Source organism: Trachinotus anak, unplaced genomic scaffold (assembly GCF_046630095.1).
Source record: "Trachinotus anak isolate AG129_WGS33_773 ecotype Australia unplaced genomic scaffold, CSIRO_AGI_Tana_v1 ptg000001l, whole genome shotgun sequence".
NCBI lineage: Eukaryota > Metazoa > Chordata > Actinopteri > Carangiformes > Carangidae > Trachinotus > Trachinotus anak.
Genome location: NW_027273852.1, coordinates 3,246,071 through 3,265,021, shown reverse-complemented (window position 1 = coordinate 3,265,021; position 18,951 = coordinate 3,246,071). Strand labels below are relative to the sequence as shown.

The 18,951-nt window shown below is 38.8% G+C and overlaps 1 protein-coding gene across 10 annotated transcripts in view; it reads right to left on the bottom strand.

Moving 5' to 3' along the window:
- Nucleotides 1-9,894: 9,894 nt before the first annotated feature.
- lrp1bb (low density lipoprotein receptor-related protein 1Bb) overlaps nucleotides 9,895-18,951 on the bottom strand; it is a 247,003-nt gene continuing 237,946 nt past the window's right edge. For 7 of the 10 annotated variants that reach the window (XM_071493395.1, XM_071493567.1, XM_071493484.1 and 4 more), the window contains 6 exons: nucleotides 17,904-18,017; nucleotides 15,896-15,972; nucleotides 15,210-15,300; nucleotides 14,054-14,204; nucleotides 12,127-12,201; nucleotides 9,895-11,132 (listed from right to left, as the gene is read on the bottom strand). In XM_071493395.1, coding sequence (XP_071349496.1) covers nucleotides 10,992-11,132; nucleotides 12,127-12,201; nucleotides 14,054-14,204; nucleotides 15,210-15,300; nucleotides 15,896-15,972; nucleotides 17,904-18,017 — 649 coding nt within the window. In that variant the 3' untranslated portion in view covers nucleotides 9,895-10,991. The remainder of the gene's footprint in view (nucleotides 11,133-12,126; nucleotides 12,202-14,053; nucleotides 14,205-15,209; nucleotides 15,301-15,895; nucleotides 15,973-17,903; nucleotides 18,018-18,951) is intronic. The other 3 variants (XM_071493827.1, XM_071494254.1, XM_071493738.1) reach the window with 2 other exon arrangements.

Sequence of the window (18,951 nt, the reverse complement as noted above, 5' to 3'; positions counted from 1 at the left end):
AATAAAATTAAACCTACATGCACCCATGGACCCTTTGGAACCAGAAGCTGAAGAATGGATAAAATATTTGGAGATAGCAGGAGAAACACAGAGTGAGAAGAAGTGAAAGGAGAGGAACTGAGGGGGGGAAAGTGCAGCTAAATGCTGAAAAAAATCTCAATTTTCAGTTTTCATATTTTTAAAGTTAAGTATTGCTACTTTTACTTAGGTAAAGGATCTGGAGTTGGGGATCGAGGGTGACTCATATCACACAAACAGGCATAATGTCAAAATGGCCCCATTACTGCTCAGCCCCAGTGGACAGAGTGAAAATAAATAGGCATGCTACAGTACAACTGGATGGCTAAAAGGGGAAAATAGTGGGTGGCCTTTTCAGAATGTTATCCTCTGGTTGTTTGGAACATTTTGGAAAAACAGTTGAATACTGGTGACTTAAATCTTGTTTTGTGGTTGTGTGTGTCTGCAATTATCCCAAGTTGTTGTCCCTCACCACACACGATAAATCAAACCACACCAAGTCTCACTCAACTAAAGCTGCAACCTCCTGGGTAGGTTGCAATGCTGGAAGAAAAGCCCAGGTGAGCTTTTATCTTCTCTGCTCATTGCCTGCGTCCTAGTGTTAGAACCTCCTTCTCCGTCACATCTTTCTTTCTTTCTTTCTTTCTTTCTTTTGTTCTTTCTTTCTTTATTTCTTGAATTAAGGCAGCACACAGAAAGCTACAGAGTGAATAACCCAGAACAAGACAGTTATCTAAACTCATAGGGATTTAAAATGAAAATGTTCACATTCACATTGACAGGTCCCAAAAGATCAGAAGCAGAATATAGAGTTTTGCCTGTTCATTTAAGCACGCAGCTCCAGAGGCAGATACATGCATCAAGTCCTATGGATTTGCGGAATCATGGGTAGGAATTACGATTACTTGGTGTTCATTCTGCCAGGGCATGGACCTGAACTTAACTACCTCTGACCGTCATTCCTCATTCCCCTTACAGCGGAAACGGTCAGGAGCTCTGGTGCTTCCTACCATGCTGCGGGGCTCAAATAACACGGAGGCTCCATGAGAAAAAGACTAACATATCATTTCCTCGACATCTGCTACAACAGCAGGTTTTTGCCTCCTGTAAGCTGGCAGGGTCTTGTGCTACTGAAATGATGTGGATTTAGACCAGTGGCACAATTATTGCTGCAGCCAGGCAGAGCACGGACTTGCCAGTTGTGACTAAGGCAGATTGCTGTTTATTATCTGTCAGACCCTTCCAATGTTTTCTAACTTTAGGCCACCTTAAAAGGTTCCAGATCAGGCCACAGTCAGACAGATAGCAAAAGGCCAATTTGGCACTGAGGAAAGGAGAGATAAAAGTGAGCCCTGAGCTACTTTTGGAATGTTAACATTATTTTTTTTCTTGCTTGGATGAATACTTTTTCAGAGAGGAGTACACCACCCTGTTGACTTGGCACACACCATCCTATGTTAGTATATCCATCATGTGTAATGGTCCATGGAGGTAGTCAGTCTGTGACTAATAGGTCAGATGTGTCCACTCTGTTTACAGTCCTTCCAGCCATGCATATCTGGCTATATCAGAACAAATAAGGTACACTGACACCTCTGTTCCAGTCCACCTCTTTCATTTCCCACTCATAGACTATATTGCTGAGGTAGGGAACAATTGTTGTGTTACATACCCCGCCCTCCTCCCTCTACTTCCCTTCTCTAATTCAGTTCAGCTGAGAGTAAGTCTATGGGGAGGAAGATAATAAAAGGAGAGGTGGAGACAGTGGCTATTTTCAAATGTTTACTATGGCTAATGACTGCAGTTCATATCTTATTGGGTTTAAGTTGGTAACACAAACCATTAATATCTTTGATGCCATAAATAAATTGTATGCATAACATCTGTGAGGTTTTTTGATCAGGTGGAGGCGACATACTATGTATGAACGCACTTCTGAGTTAATTATTCTATTCACACCAAGGCCACTCACTCTATCACAGAAAAATTGGTATAGCTGTGTTCAAACTGTCTTTGATTTCTAAAGTTTCTTTGTTGCCAGTTCAATCCATGGCAAGTTTAATTACAACAGTAAAGGTTAACTGGCAATATAGGGAAGACAGAAGTATAGTTGCTATGCTTACCTGCAGTTTTTTTTTTTATATGTTGCACACCGATTTAAAGTTGTTAAACTGTTGACAAAAGAAACTAGAATTACCATCTTTTGGGTTACCTCTTGTGAGGTGTTTTTGCATGACATTATGATGTCACAGTGAAGTTCACCTATGACCATTTGGATATAAAATTGTATCATAATGTAGTATAGTATATGAATTTGTGAGTTATGGCCAGAAACATTTTTTGTGAGGGCACAGTGACTTTGACCTTTAACCTTTCACCACCAAAATCCTTGAATCCAAGTGAATGCTTGTGCCAAGTTTGAAGAAGTTTCGTCAAAGTGCTACTGAGATATTCCATTCACAAGAATGCAACAAACATACAGAAACATAATGAATAAAAATAGATTGAAAACAAAATTTTCATGGATCTGTGGATGTACAAACTTTCCAATAATCTGAGCACTTGTGAGAACTCACTGAAAACCTCTCAGTTGACAAAGCAAATCTCCACTCAAGGGCCATTTATTGGCTTGTTCTGTTCTTGCTTGAAATGGTAGAAAGTTCCAGAACTGCTGTTTCCAATGACATGAATTGTGAAGATGGACCTATGACACATGACCATTTGGTTTTGTGCAAATAATGAATCTTCTTTCAGAAACAAAAGTACAGTTTTCAGTTGACATGGTAACACCTTTCTTTTTTTGTCTCCTGCTTTGTAAAATGCATTGGACCAGTTACTTAATAGACAGCTAATGTGTAGGATTATGATCTATATGTAAAATGAGAGAATGGAATAACTTCTCTAACTGCAATAACTTATCACCAGTTTGGTTTATTCATTCAAATTTGTTGACCTACCAAACCTGCCTGGGAAACACTAGTAACTAAGAAGTTCCTGCCCCAGAAACCATTTCCAACAGAGGAGCTAGCCAATGTGGGAATGCAAAACAGGATCATTATTTTTGGATCCAGTACTTCGATTCCCTCTGGTAAATTGTTTTGTTTACATTTACATTTACAGATTTGGGAGACACTTTTATCCAAAGCAACTTACAAGTGAGGGACAACACTAAAGCTTCACTGCAGTAGAGGACCTTGGTGTAAATACTAGGTACTACATCTGTTCCATAAGTACAAGACGATCAGGAAAGAAGTGCACCCAAAGTGCTAGTTAAGCATGTTGGGGTGTTAGAGATTTTAGGAGAGGAGGTGGTCTTGGCAGAGATGAGTCTTCAAGATACTCTTGAAGATAGAGAGGGACGCCCATGCTTTGATAGCGTTTGGTAGCTTGTTCCAATATCATGGAACCAAAAAGTAGTTTGTTGCAGACTGAGAAGTCACTCTGAAGGTAAGCATTAGTGACTTGAATTTGATTCGGGATAACCATGAGTAACCAGTGGTGAATTAGCAATGGATTGACATTTGTCCTTTTAGGGTGACTGAGGACCAGACAGACTGCTGCATTCTGGACCACCTGTAAGGGTTTCACTGTGCGTGAAGGGAGGCCCACCAGAAGGGCATTGCAGGAGTCAAGACGAGAGATAACCATAACCATGGCCTGGACTAAGAGTTGGGTGGCGTATTCAGTCAGGTTAGGCCTGATTTTGTATAGAGTTGTATACCCTAAGCAGTATGACCAGGAGACGGATGCAACAGATTAATACACTCATAACAGTTGCAGGAACTGAAAATATATGTGTTGTTTATATGGGTACTGACACCGGGTATGTATTGATGCTTCATGTCAATTCTAAATGTATTATGTATTGTGCATTCTCTGCATCAATCCTTTCAGATCAACTTTTTTATGCCCTCATGTCCCCAGCAAATGAAATAGATGTGTCATATGTTTTTGTTATGATCCTTTTTATGTTTGTTTATTTGTATTTTTTTTTCACACAAAAATACTATATATCTATAATGCTGTAACCCCCCCAACAGTATCAGTAAAATATGGGAGTTACACAATATATCAGTGAGGGTCCACATAATCAACTATGTTTATGCAAATGTAGTATTTTATTATTACCCTGACATTTATGTGTTGAGCTAGGTGACTGGAGTGAATGCATCATGTATGTAAATGAAGTTGGTGGGAAGTGGGGTATGAGTATCTTGTTGATTTAGAACAATCTTGTCTTTTTTGTCTTCTGCTCTCTTATCTTTTGTTCCTTTTCATTTGTTCTCTAAGAAGCAGTTCGTAATCTGTTTTTAGAAGCGTCCTATCGTCAACACAGGTGCGAAAGTGTCAGTTCAGGGGATAAAAAGTGCAGTAACCAATCAGCATGAGGTCTTTAGTGCTGCACGCTGCTGTGATCAAGGGCCAAGAGTAGAATTGTAGCAGAAACATAAAAGCTGCCAAAGAGAGTGGACCCTCCCACAGATTTGTTGGCCAAGCTTACTGCAAGTGCAGCTTTCACAGTTGGGATTACAATTCAGCCCCATTTCCCCCCTTAATCCGCTCATTACTCAGGGTTTGCGGGGACACAGAGCATCCTCCACTTCGGTCTGTCCCTGCTGCATGTAAATACAGTGACTTGTTGACCAACATTTTTACAACAAAAGATCCATTCTTCGGTGAACATTCTTGAGAAATTGAATACATGGGTGTGGGTAGGAAAGCTCCAGAATGCATTTTACAGGTCTTTTTAGGGCAGAGCAGGCGTTCTAAAACACTTTGTAATAAAACTGATTCACGAACCCTCTCAGTGATATAGTTTGGTACCTGAGATCTCCAAACCGTTTCTGCAAGGTCAGGAAGTTTACTCTCCACCAGCAACCTTCAGATATATAATAATGGTTATTCTCTGTTTGCTGTGTATTTTAGTATTGGAAATTATGAAAGATATAATGGCAACATTTGCAGCCCTATGAAAATTGGGCTCATAATTATATATCTTTTTTGTATGACATTTGGAGTACTCCCTACATGATTACACTAAATTCCTGTGGGGGAAAAAATGGGCATGTTAGGTGTGCCATGTTACTAGGTGAGTTTATTGATGAGTCCAACCAAAGAAATAATGATGGTTCTTTGAAATGTAACAATTTACAAGTCTATTTTCAAGACACAGAAGGCAACTCCAAGATGATCTTTTTCTTTTTTTTTTACTAATCCAGTTGTGTACACACAAGTCTTCCATACATGGGCACTAGCAGTGTGGTTGTATGGATGGCAAAGTTGGTTTGTTAGTTGGTCCACTGCTTTGGACAGAGCTGAAACACCTTGTCAGCTACTGATGGGATTAATATTTTGTACATATATTCATGTCCCACAGAGGAAGTATCCCGATGACTTTCTTCATCATCACTGTGTCAAAATTTTTATTTGTCTTATTTTTTTTTTATATTTAGTCTTTTGAATTTTCAGATTTTTATCTGATTTCTTGTCATGCAGCTACTATGTGCTGTTGTCAGTCAGGTAAGATGTGATTGTGATGTGATGTGGCTCATGTAATTTCCCAATATAGCAATGGTAAAGTCAAAATTTGCAGCTGTCTCCATCACACCATTCTTCCCCTCTTCGTTACTCTTACAGTCTCTCTCCCGCTCACTGCACATTGACCGATAAGCAGCTTTCCTTGGCACAGGCTGTAGGATGAGTATGCAGGACCTGTTGTTTATAATGTGAATACGACTCCTGCTGTTATTGATTCTGTCCGAGAGATGAGCCCTCTGGGTTTTTCTGATGTTTATGCAGGAGAATGGTGATGCTTGCTAAGTGGAAAAGAGACAAAAAATCAATAGGCAAGGTGAGGGGAGGGGAGTGCCATCCATCTCTTAGTTCAGTACTTGTTTTCAAAATATCTGTTTTTCTCTTCTTTTCATGCACTTTAGGGGCAGAGTGAGTGGGCCAGCAGCTGTTTCCTCAGTATTTTTTCCCCAAGTGCCGCTGATTTCTATCACTACTGAGCTGGAGATCTCCATCAGGTGAGAACTTATGTATAGAGGGAACATGGACTGTACATGTGTTTCTTTACAATGACCTCAACATCCCAGAACATTTTCTCTCCATCACACAACATATACTGTGTTAACTGGCTTATCCATTATCAGATAACACTACCAGTGTCAAAATTTAATTCTGTCAAAATACAAAGCTGATGATTGAAGAATAATTTCTGGGTCATGTGAAATTTTATGATCCAGTACAGTTTCCCACAATGGATTGAATCCAGTGACAAAACTGTCGCATGACAGTTTGTTCTTGTCCTCATTTCAATCAGGAGAGACTTTTGTGAACAAAATAAACTGTTATTGCCATGTGGAAAACAAGAGAGGAAAAGTGAGAGATGTGAGTCTTTGGTGATTAGATTAGATCACTATGTCATCATATGGTGATGCTTTGCAAAGTACAGAAACCCCCCCTGGGTCTAAATACTGGTGGAGGCCCTGTTGATGGGAAGAAGAGAAGCTGGAGATCTGAATGTGATAAGGAGTGATGATGAGCTTGGCCTGCACTGGAGATGAAGACTGGAGTGGGGTGGAGGAGGGTCAAAGCAAATCACAATTTATACCACTTTATAGCTTTTACTGAGCTTTTTCTCCTCAGCTGCTGATATTTATTGGTAATTTCAGTACAATTGCAGTTGAAGTTGAGATTATTTTGGTCACAGCAAGACTGGAAAATACTTCAGACACTACTGGAAATGATGACATTTGATGGCATCATGCAAGAACATTTTTGGACCTCATCCTAAAGCTCTCTTATATTGTCATCTAAGGTTTATTCTTTGAGTGTTTGATTATTAGCATAATCAACTGCCCTAAAACTGCTACATAAGGCTACCTGTTCATCTCTGTGTCAAATTACCACGTTCACAAGAATGGGATAGACAGAAGACATAGTGCCTCTGCCTCTGCCATCGCCGGCATGAAGCCATAACATTGTGGCCAAATAGGAAAAAAAGTAACATTACACTTTGGAGCTTCATGTCCTGCTGTTGGAAATCAGCAGCGGGAAAAAACAAGCAGATTCAGCAGTGTCAGTGGGTGTATAAGAGGACCCAAAACAATTCGAAAACAGTAATAAAGTGGCCAGCGACCTGTCATCAGAACTGAGCTGTATTACAAATGAATTAATGCTTTCAGTTGAATTACTTTGTAATGATTTTATAGAAGAACAAAAGTGACTGCCAAAAAGGTAAGGTATTCATCATCATAAAATTACATGCTATTAAAGTGGTCAGCAGTTTGTGTAATTACAGTAACTAGGGCTGAAATGTGCAAATCATTATTATATTGTCCTTAAATGGATTCTAAGAACTGGCTCATCAGCACATAAACCCATACAGTTCCTATGATCTTCAGGTCATAGGTATAAAACTTGTTTTCATGTATCCTCCTTTGCTGCTGGTGAACAAAGCTCAAACATTTCAAACTCACTGGTGGAATGCTCTAGTAGTCAGCCCCTATATCAGTGGGCACTTGTGTTTACATCATCAAAGTATAGAGTTGCTAGTTTTGAGTAGCACCTGCTTTCAAAGGTATTGTTCTTTCAAATTTCAAACTTTTTATGCCCCCGTGCTGGCGACAGCCAGAGCCAGCATTATGCTTTCGGGCTGTCTGGTCATCCATCCTATCCTTGTGAATGCAATATTTCAGTAACGCCTTGATGGAACTTCTTCAAATGTAGCACAAACATTCACTTGGACTCAATGATGAACTGATAGGATTTTGGTGATCAATGGTGTATGTCATGATGACCTCACAAAACATGGTTTTGGGCTTGTAATGCAATGTATCAGTCTTAAGGGATTTTCTTCAAATTTAGGACAAATGTTGATTCAAAGATGAACTGATTAGTTTTTGGTGGACAAAGTATAAAGTTTAAATTCACAGTGAACTCATGTTCCTGTGAATGCAATGTATCAGTTACGCCCAGAGGGAATTTCATTCATTCATTCCCTCTGGCACACTGTGAACTCATAAAACTATTTTTTGGCCATCAGTCACAAATTCATGCAGTAATTATAACACAACTTAACTCAAATATTTATAAGGATAAAATGAAGTGATGACATTATATTTCCAAATGGTCAAAGGTCAACTTCACTTTGACATCATAATGTTCTGCAAAAACACTACTGGCCATTATTCAATGCTGTAACTTAGGAAGGGGGAGATTGTGGCCAAAATTCCTGCAACTTGTCTGGCTGGCAGAGGCATACAACCACAGGATGGTAATTCTAGTTGTTGTTTTTTTTTTTTAATATACTCAATATTCCTCAATGTAGAAATACTGGAGGCTTCCAGATAATTTGTTGTTTGAACATCATCTGCTGACCAAACTGATGACAGCAGCCATGCCTACTGCCATCAGTTCAGTATGGCAGATGTCACTAACTACTACAATAACCATGAGCCTCAGAGAAGAAGAATGTGGATGTGTGGATCAGAGAGACAAACAAAACACTGTGTTGGATTCATCCAATATTGAGGCAGAGTCAGAATGCGAATAAACCACTGAAAGTGTCATCACATCTGTAAGCATGAGCAGTAGAAATTGAATTTGAAGCTCAGCGAAATACTTTTGAGGAGTTGTCGTGGATTTTTCTCCTTGTTTTTGTGAACAGAGGCTTTACCTATTTATTTTTTTTTACCAAAGAACCAAATTATTTTATTAATGGAGGTACTCATCTTTTGTGCAGACAATTCACCCAGTAGGGTTTTGTGTCTATCCAATAATTGGACATGCTCCATATGTCAGTGACCTTGAATTGCTTGTTCTGAAAAGGAGGAAGAACCCTGAATACCTGTGCTGCCAAAGAATGATGATAATAATAATAATAATAACAATAAATTACAATTACCATGAAATGTTACATGACAACTAAATGTTGACATGTTAAAACAGAAGCAACCTTGAACAGAACAGCATCAGTTTATTGTTTTCAGCACACTGTCTAACAACCACTACTTTTACTGCTCTATGTGGCAAAGAAGAGGTACAGATTTCCAAACGTTACATTTGCACTCTTTCTTAAGACGTCCACAGCTGAAGCTCTCATTAAGACATGGAATGCCTGAAGCATGTTAGCATTTTTGGTGTATTCATTCAGTAAAATTTTAAATGAATTGTAAAGAGATGAATGCTGGCTTATAAAATAATCAGTCCTTCATAGATATTTTTATAGTATTACTGTATTTTGGAACTGTTCTGTTGTCACAGAGGATTGATGACTTGCACCCTCAATGCAACACGGTTTACTGAGGACATTTCAGGAGGCTGGAAACTGTGACATCTATTTGTACATCATCAAAATGCAGTGGGCTGGCTGTGCTGGCAGACCCAGCCACTCGCACAGACAGATGGAGAAAGGGGAGGAGTGCTGCTGCCTCCTCTGGTTGCCATGGTGAGGGAGGAGGTGAAGTGTGTGGAGAAACAGCCACTGAAGGTAAAGTGAAAGAGACTGAATTACCATTCAGCAGGTGGCACTGACGCCTTGTCCCCACCACCAGGTAACAAATGGCGCTGGCCTTCCAACACACACAGGGAGGGCAATAATCTCCTATCAGCCACCTTCCTCGACGCAGCAGGTGAGAGACGTCACACTGCTGATTGACTTGTCAGGTCAGTGGCCATGTGGAACAACTCTGTCAGTTTGATGACTGGTTGAATAGGCTGACAGGACTGCACGCATACTAATACTTCTATGTCATATCGTACTCAAAACTTTTCTTAGAGCACATATAATGCAAACTACTTTAAAGGGCTATTGAATGGCCTTTTGTGGGTGTGTTGTGTTCCGCTGTAGCTTGAGAAAGGGACACAAAGTGGAAATAAGCCCCCTTTATTCAATATCGATTTACATTTTATATAAAAATTACTTACATTTAGTACAGTTCTTCAAAATACAAGCAGCCAAACAACATACAAATCAAATACAAAATTATAAAATCTTATATTTATCATCTTCCTTCTCTGAAGTAACAGATGTGTTTTATAATAACTCTTATAACCTTTTCTGTAGCTGTGGTAAATCTCTTCCTTGCCTAGATCTTTAATCCATCTGTTGACATATGACCTAGAAAAATATGGTATTCAGTATCTGTCTTTTCAGTGTACAGTACAGGACCTGGGAATCTGATTGCAGAACATTCAAGGTGGGCTTCAATCTCTTTCACCAAAAGATAAGTTCATATGGTATATTACTGTGGAAACAGGGTGAATGGAGCTTGAAATCCGTGGAAATTGAAAAGACAGAGGACCAATGCAATAACAACAGTGTGGAAAAAAAAAATCTTGATATTATGTCCTTCAATGGAAATCCGGCCAGTAGATATGTCAGGTATCGTGGACCAAAAAAAAAAAAAAAAAAAAGATCGTAGAAATATCAAGCTTCACTGCTCATTTGTGAAGCTCTGTGGTCCGTATGTAACATGACATGAAACAACAAAACAAAACAAAAAAAAAAAAGCCTTCGAAACAAACCATGTAAATCTTCTCTACGATGCTTAAATTTGTCCAGAAAAATTGAGCCAAACCTGCCTTCATTACCTTCACAAAACGACTGTGTCCATATTCCACTTAAACTAGAAACAGATATGGATACAAATTTTAGCATTGCATTTTAAGGTTTAAACTGTGCACAAGTGTGGCTTATGGTGTTAATAAAGTTTTTGCAAATCAGCAGCTTTACTTCAGTGTCATACAGTATACAGTATAGCGCTGTATAACTTATGTTTGACAAACATTTGAAAGCAAACAGTAAATGGAAAATAAAACTCTTCAGCACACCAACAAGGACATTATGCTGATGCTAAACCAGTAAAACCTAAGAGCCTCATAGGAAATAGAAAAATTCTTGTTTCCTCCTTCATATTATACATTTTACACTGTGGTAAAAAAGAAGTACAAAGTTTAAAGTTAGGCTATGCGGCGGTTTCATGAATTGTCCCCTCTAGTTTCTTTGGGAGTAGCTCTCTCCTCTCATCGATACTGATGACTGGCTTCCTGCAGTTTTGCCCATCGATATAAATCTTTGCATACACGGGGTTGGAGTAGTTCATGGGCTGCATAGGAAGGGAAGAAGATGAAGCCAAGAAAAAATGGTAAATATTTATTTATATAGAGTACTTTCAACATTGAAAGCCCTTAAAGCTGCATTAATAGATTTGTTTTTCTTTTTTTGGCTAGAACAAGCTGACAACACAACATGTGACATATTATCACCTTACAAAGCTGTTAAAGCAAACAGTTGCCTATTTCAGTGAAATCCAGCAAACATTGATCATCATTTATCATTCATCTAGTGTGCTTTGTTCTTTTGACTCCATCTGGTCATCACCAACTCTTGAGAACAACATCTGGTTCTAGCTCCTAAATTCTCCACCAGGACAGTTGGTTTATCAGAGCTTGTTTGAGGAATGCAGCTGCCTGCTGTGTCTGAAAACCAGGATGGGAGAGCAGAGTTTGCAGACCAGTTTGTAGAAAACCAAAGCAGAATAAAATCCTCTGTGTGTTTGTAAATCTAAGTGACTGTTTCAAATTACAAAGGTATTTAATCCATTGTTAATAATAATGGAGAAAAAAAGATTAGTGCAGCTTTAAGGAAATTCCACTATGATTATCAAGTTTTGAGTGAGTTGTAAAAACATTTAAGTTGTGATCTATGTAAAGTGATGCAAAGAAATGCACAAGACTCACACTGAGCAAGCATATTCAGTTGACAGATGGCAACATGCTTCAACACAAAGCCATGCAGGTTCAATTTTCTACCAAAATAGCTTTAGAAGCTGACTTGATTTGACATTAGGAGGATGTCACTACCGATTTCACAGAATGATGCAGGAAACAGCTTTGGATGACTGTGGATGTTACCTTGTCTCACTTTTGTCTGATTTACAATTTATACAAGTTTCGACATGAACATAAATTTGGTACAGGTAAACGTATCGACTTGTTTACAATATTTTCCAGGTAACTGCACAGTGCATACTGCTGGCCTACAGTCTATATGAGGATGAACCTTTTCCTCAAACATGAAGTGTAATTTGTGAAATTCACCTGTCCAGGGATTACCTCCTTGGGCACATTGTTCATGCCCAAGGTGCGAGGGTCACTGGATTTTACACACCAGCCCTGTAACACAACAAGCACCGTCTGTGTTTATGTGTTAAATTCACACAGCTGTCACAGTCTACTGGTTATCTACATGTGCAATAATCAGCCCAGTTGTGGATTATAAGACGTTTCAAGACTGGTCAAATCAAAAATAAAACTCTACTGAATTAAACAAGTATGGAATTATAGAGGGACAGATAGAGTGTAGTGGAATACAGAAGCTAGTTGAGATTCCAGCCAGCATGGCTCCATTCAAAATACAGCCAGATTGGACTGACAATAGCAGATGACAGAGTTGGCAGAGCAAGAAGCAATAGCATTAGGCTTGAAGCTCTAGCAGGTGAGCTGGAGAACAACATCAGTGAAGGTGTTATGATTCATTTGCTTTGCTGAGTGTTAGAGTGGGGCTGAGGGCCATGAACAGACTAAATCACCAGCCAGAAGAAAAGTCCTATTGGTTCATGGCACCTGTACATTCCTGCACACAAGCCAGCTTTTACAAAATCCTTTCAAAGCCTAATGTAATTCAGCTTCATGGATTCCAGTGCTAGATATCACATTATACTACCACTATACTGGAACAGAGAGAAAAACACAACACAGAACTCTTTTAGAAAGCTGGAAGATCGTTTGGAATTGGTGGTTGGTGTCTTTGCTCCTTCAAACCATTAAACACAACTTTTGTAAAAATTAGTTGAGTTAGATACAGAGGTTCGCTGCTCTCACATTCATAGATCCTTATTTTCTTAACTGAATAGACAGATAAAATACTGCACAGCAAATTGGGCAGGTGCAGTTGGGTGTGACCGTCAGGTTATCAGTTTTCTACCAGTAATACCCCTGCAACAACTTTTATAATTAGCAGGGGAGACGAGGATTAGCACCAGTCAAGGCCACTTACCTCCTGTCTTTCCATTTATAAAGAATGTGTTAAAAGACATGAATGCAAATACCAAATACTAGTAGAAAACAGATGCCTTAATATGAATATACGGCAGCTCAAAAACATATTTGGCTTAATTAAATTCATATTTCTGGACACAATGAATTCTGAGTGTATGGACAGATTCACAACAGCTGCATACACTCTAGCTCCAATTAATGTCTGTCATTAACTTAGTCCAAAGAAATTTAACTTGACTTAAAATGATTTTCATTTTAATTAGATCCATTTCACAAGCTGATTTTCATATTTTCTTGTTACTGCTAAATACCAAATTATTTTATTCCTATTATGCGAATGACTCATTTTACCTTGTTATATCATTAAACCTTCACATTATTAGAAGAGAAATATGTTCCTAAACCAGGACACATGATAAAGCATAGCATGATAGATCATGATGTTGCTAAAACAGTTGAGAAGAAGCTCCAGCCAGTGGTTAAGAAATCATATAGCCTGGATCAATCATTGCCATATGACATTGACTGAGACATGTGGAATGTAATGTATTATACATGTGAAATGCTCTCACATTGCTTTAGGTATAATCGTGTTTGGATTTGGTTTCAGAGTCAGTTAGTGATTGGACATGATCAGGCAATAGTTCAGAAGGTTTTGTGATATAACATAAAATTATATGTTGTTATAAAAAATACAGTTTCTTCTTAAAATTGAGAAATTAGGGTTGTAGAAATAATGAAAACATGTCATTATAAAGTGAATTAAAAAGATTTTGTTAGATGACAAACTTTCCTGGTAAAAAGAGAAACACTTTTTTGTGATGGTGGAGACAGTACTTCCGTTAATTTTGCACTGCATAACCACAGAACTAAGACAAAACTCTTGAGTTTGCTTTTCAGACATATGAGGAGCTTTAGTCTGCTGTCCATGTGCTGGTTAGTTTAATATCTAATTCTGCAAGCCAACCTTGTGAGGGTCCAGAGTGAAGTTGGGTCGCAGGAGGCTGCCTGCATCAGCGTGGTTGTCGTGATCCACTTCATACATGTTGTATGACGGGTTCCCAATCTCCACGTTTATCCCGCCGTTTGTCATGGGCTGTCTCTGTACGCGTTTTCCCCTGAGGTGTGTAGAGGCAACAATCATTAACATGACACACAACACGCAGGGCAACACACTGTACAACGCCTCACAATTACAACACTTGGCCCACTCTGATTAGGGATGCCTCGGCCGCCGTTCATTATTGGCCGATTTTCGTTAAAATACGTGATAGGTAGGTATAACGGAATTAATGCTTCTTGTCATCGGTGGCTAATACTCTGGTGTCTGTGACTGAGAGAAGTATTGTGTGCTGCGTTTGTAGTCCCGCCTTCCACGCAACAGGCCACCGAAACCAAACATCATGTCAGCCATGTGACCTTTTACAGAGTGTTACAGAGTGCATTATGTCAATGAAGGATTTAGATATTGGCGACATCAGTGCGATCCGTGTTCTATCACTCATTTACACACCACGTCAATGATGTGTTGTCCTCTTTCTAGTTTGTGCTTCTACTGCGACAGTCTCCCCTCTCACCCTCAAAGGTGGTGGGAGATGGGGCGGGGGGTAGTTCGACCCCAGGTCTCCCCACTGGAGCAGGGGAATCAAATAGTGCACTTCTATCTCTGCACAGTGTCAGTACTAACTGTGCAATTGCTGGGAAGATTTCATGAGGATGTAATTGATGGCTTCGCATCAAGGAAAGCAGGAAAGATCAGGCTTTAGATGGCAGCTGTGCAATTTAAAATGTGTGTGTCTTGTTTGAAGTGTGCTGCTATTACAAAACGCAAAAATGGATCTCACTCATAGATGATCGGTATCAATATCAGTGGCAAAAAAACCAAACGGGATCAGGGCATCCCTACACTGAGTACACATGTTTGCTGGTTTGCTGATTTCTAAGCAGGGACTCAGGAGTCAAGTCTTCTGCAGAACATACTGAAACAAGCAAACAAACTTTTCATTTATAAATCAAAGATCTATTCATCTTTGAAGCTATGTGCTTTTGGATCTCTCATCATCTGTTGCTGCTTAGAAGGTTCTTATTTTATTCATATTTCATTTCTTTATTTATTTACTTACCTTTGCCTCCGTCTGCAGATGTAAACACCTCCTACCACCATTACAATCAAGATTACCAGCAGGACCAGAGGCACAATGATAGCTATGCTCCCTATGGAATAGACAGAGGAGAGATGTGACTGAAAAGAACTGAGACAAGTTCAGGTAGTGACACTGGCTGCAAAAATGGCCATCTTAGAAAGTGTGCTTTCTTTTCATAGGGCTAAGCTGAAAGAACAGTTGTAGTCATTCTTATATGTGAATATATAAGGAATTATGTAGTCATTCTTATATGTGAATATATAAGGAATATATGCTCTGTTCTCTTTACTTGAGAGACTTCATCGTTTTCCTCAAATGAATTTGAAGACAAAACATATCACTGAGCCTTGGGCCGGCAACAGCAGCTCCTCCAATTCAAACGAGATAAACCTGTGAAGGCTTTTCTCTTCAAATAATGCAAACTGGCTAGGTTGGATGGAGTTCAGTAATTCTTTAGCTAGGCTGCCAATCAGGGCCAAGTTTTACAGTGGTGCATGAGTTGCACATATAAACTTGTTGGTAAAAATGTATGGATGATTAAAAATGTGATAATTTCACACGATCAAGTAATCCTTCCACTGGAATGTATAAATGGTATATACATTTATTGATGAGGGAAATTTTAAGGTTTTATATGAAGGCTTCTTGAAATTCATAGTTCTCACCTCCGCTGGTATTGTCTGATCTGCTGCTCTTAGGGGCGGGTCTTTCACACTGTGTTCCTGCCCAATTAGCTGAGCATCTGAAGGAGGTCAAAAGAGAGTATAAATAATTCCTCATTAGCATACTTTTCATAGTAGAAAGACTGCTGAGAAAACACCTTTGCAAAATGGACTACATATGATGTGACTGTGGCTTACATATACAACACATTATGATTCAGACTTGCTATGAAGTGCTTTGATCCGACACAAACAAAACACCACCTGCAGAGAGAGCACTATATATATATATATATATATATGTAAATGTTGTGTCCATACACTTTGTGTAAATTTATTCATTGTAGGAAATAAAATCAAAGGATGACAGTGGGGCAACAAGTCGTCATCTCATTTGTGCTCCAATGGGTTCCGATGGGTGTGATGTATGACCCTTGTTAGAGGAGGTGATATCTAATTTCACACGACTGACGCAGATGGGTCTGTAAAGCATGAGTGATCTGGTGGGTGTCACTGGATGATGACAGAATAAAATTACTCTAAATTACATGCACTCTAACAATCAGAACATCAGGCTATCAAAAATAAGAATGCAGCCCCATACACATAGGAAATGAATCACGGCTTCGTAGAACAAAATGTCACAGCAACATGAATTTTAATGGGAAATTTGGGGCAATGGGGAGTTTGATCTGCTTCGGGAAGCGTAAACCATGAAAAGACTAATTCCCTATGAAATGAATATTCTCTTAACCTGTGTTGAAGGCGTTAAAGATAAACATTAATTACTGATGAGATGCTTGGCCTACTAAGGTATACGGTACTTATACGTCATGACTGGTCAATAACGAACATATTCAACTTGCCACCATGCACAGGTTGCAAATGACTGATGCCCACATCACAAAGACAGTGTCACGTTTCAGTCCCATCCCATCCCCCCACCCCCCCCCACCCCCCCGGTTTCGGTGTGCTGTGTGAGGACTGCATGACATGGGTGAATGGGTGGCAGTGAGGGGCAGCAAGGGTACAGAGTCATGCAGCAACTTATAATGTAATAAGTGCCAAATGGGCCATACCTGCTCAAAATACATGAATATTTATAATAAAGAGTTGCTCTCTAAGTAAAGGATGTTAGTTTCATCGGAAAACAATTGAAATGTCTCAATCCACTGTCTTTCACTGCTGCAGGTACTACCACTGCTTCCAGAACAGAACACAAATGTACAGTTAATCGATCTTCTCATGTAACTCTATGCAAAAGAGCAAATATGCATATTTCTCAAAATGTCAAACTATTCCTTTACAGGATATAATATTTAATTAGTGTCTATTCTAAAGAAGCTGTGATATACTTTCTTTGCCATTTGGGCCAAGTCTTTCTTATAAAAGAGACACAATATCTCAGAGACTTTCTGTTTAAATGATGGTAAAAGAACAATAGGCAATGCAATAATAGTTATAAAAGATCAGCTACTAAACACCAGTTAATTAAGTCATCCTAAGGTAAAACGTACATTTAACTATTGTTCAAATGAAAGTCATTTTCTCTCTTAATACCATACTTTTGCTGGTGTCAAGGTGCGCAAAAGCACAAAGGCAACACAGTGTTTGATAACGTACTGTAGGTCTAAGTCACATAGTAATAATTTACCAGGCCATTTGATTGAATGTATCAATCAAAAACTACTTGAATAAAGATGCAGATCTGTCCAAAAAAAAAAAAAAAAAAAAAAAAAAAAAGGTGAAATCTAGCGAAATACAATTCCCAGAGCAACATAATGTCATTAAATTATCTTTCAGTTCAGCCTGTTTATGAATAATTATTTTGACAAGTTGTTACTTAAATCATCACTTATTATATAATAAGTTGCTACAAGGCAGCACTGTGACAAGGAGCCCATGTACTGGACTGAGGCTGAAATGAAGCCAGATGGAGTTGAGGGTGTGGGTGTGGACAAAAGGGGGTGAGTGGGCTCTGAATACAGCTGGAGAGGTGAGAGGGACCTACTTGCAGCGTGGTTTGTTAAGAGCTGTTAATGTGCACATCCCCTCATTCTGACAGAAGTAATCGCAGGGGTTGGCCAGCTCATCACAACGTTGGTTCTTGAACCCTGACGTGCAGCTGCAAAACATTGTGTTGGGAGTGATAAAAGGGCCCAGAGAATGTATACTGTTGAACTGTTGGCTGCTTGATGAATGGAGACTTCAGCAGCTTCAGTTATAAGATGGAGTAAGTCAATGTTGTGTCTGTATTAAGCAAATTAGCAAATAAATAATATGAAGACAAATCAACTTCATTGCTCACCAAGTGAGGGGGACATCTGCAAGGGAAGAGGGTGTTACAGTGCTCTCACCTCTGAGATGTGTATTTGCTTCAGAAATAAGGTATATGGTTGTAAGAAGAAGACTAATAAAGATTTGTTGATTTGTTGATTACCAAAAAACAAACAAAACAAAGTTAAAAACAAAAAAGAAACCAACACAAAAACAAAATGTTATTTTTAACTTCATTCCATATGGTTGTCAATGGCAAAAAATGTTCAAAATATCAAAATGTAAAAGATGCTTTAAAAATACAATCATTGTAGAAGATATTTTACTGTGAATATCATATCCTACAACAAACAGAAAAACACAAAACACAATCATACTATGATGCTGACAGTCAGTCAACAGTCTTTTACTACCTCATACTTAAAGTGATCCATACACATAACCAGGAGCAATTTGCAATTATAAATAAAAAGTGTGTTCATATAGAGAGCTGAAGTTAAACCTGAACTTCTGAGTTCTGTTCCCTAAACAGTCTGTCATGTGACTTACTTCATATGTTTAGGTATGGGTGATTGTTTTTCAAAAAACAATCTAATATCGTTGTTTATTTGACATTTCATATTTTCCCGTTCAGGCACTAAACATCAAAGCTCAACAAAAGAGATTAAGGAGTTGTGGTTAGTTCATATAATTTGGAAAACTGGCTTTAGAAAAGAGTGATAGTGAATTATAGGAACATGGAGGAAACCAAGTTATGATAGTGCCCACTGCTGCTGCGTTTC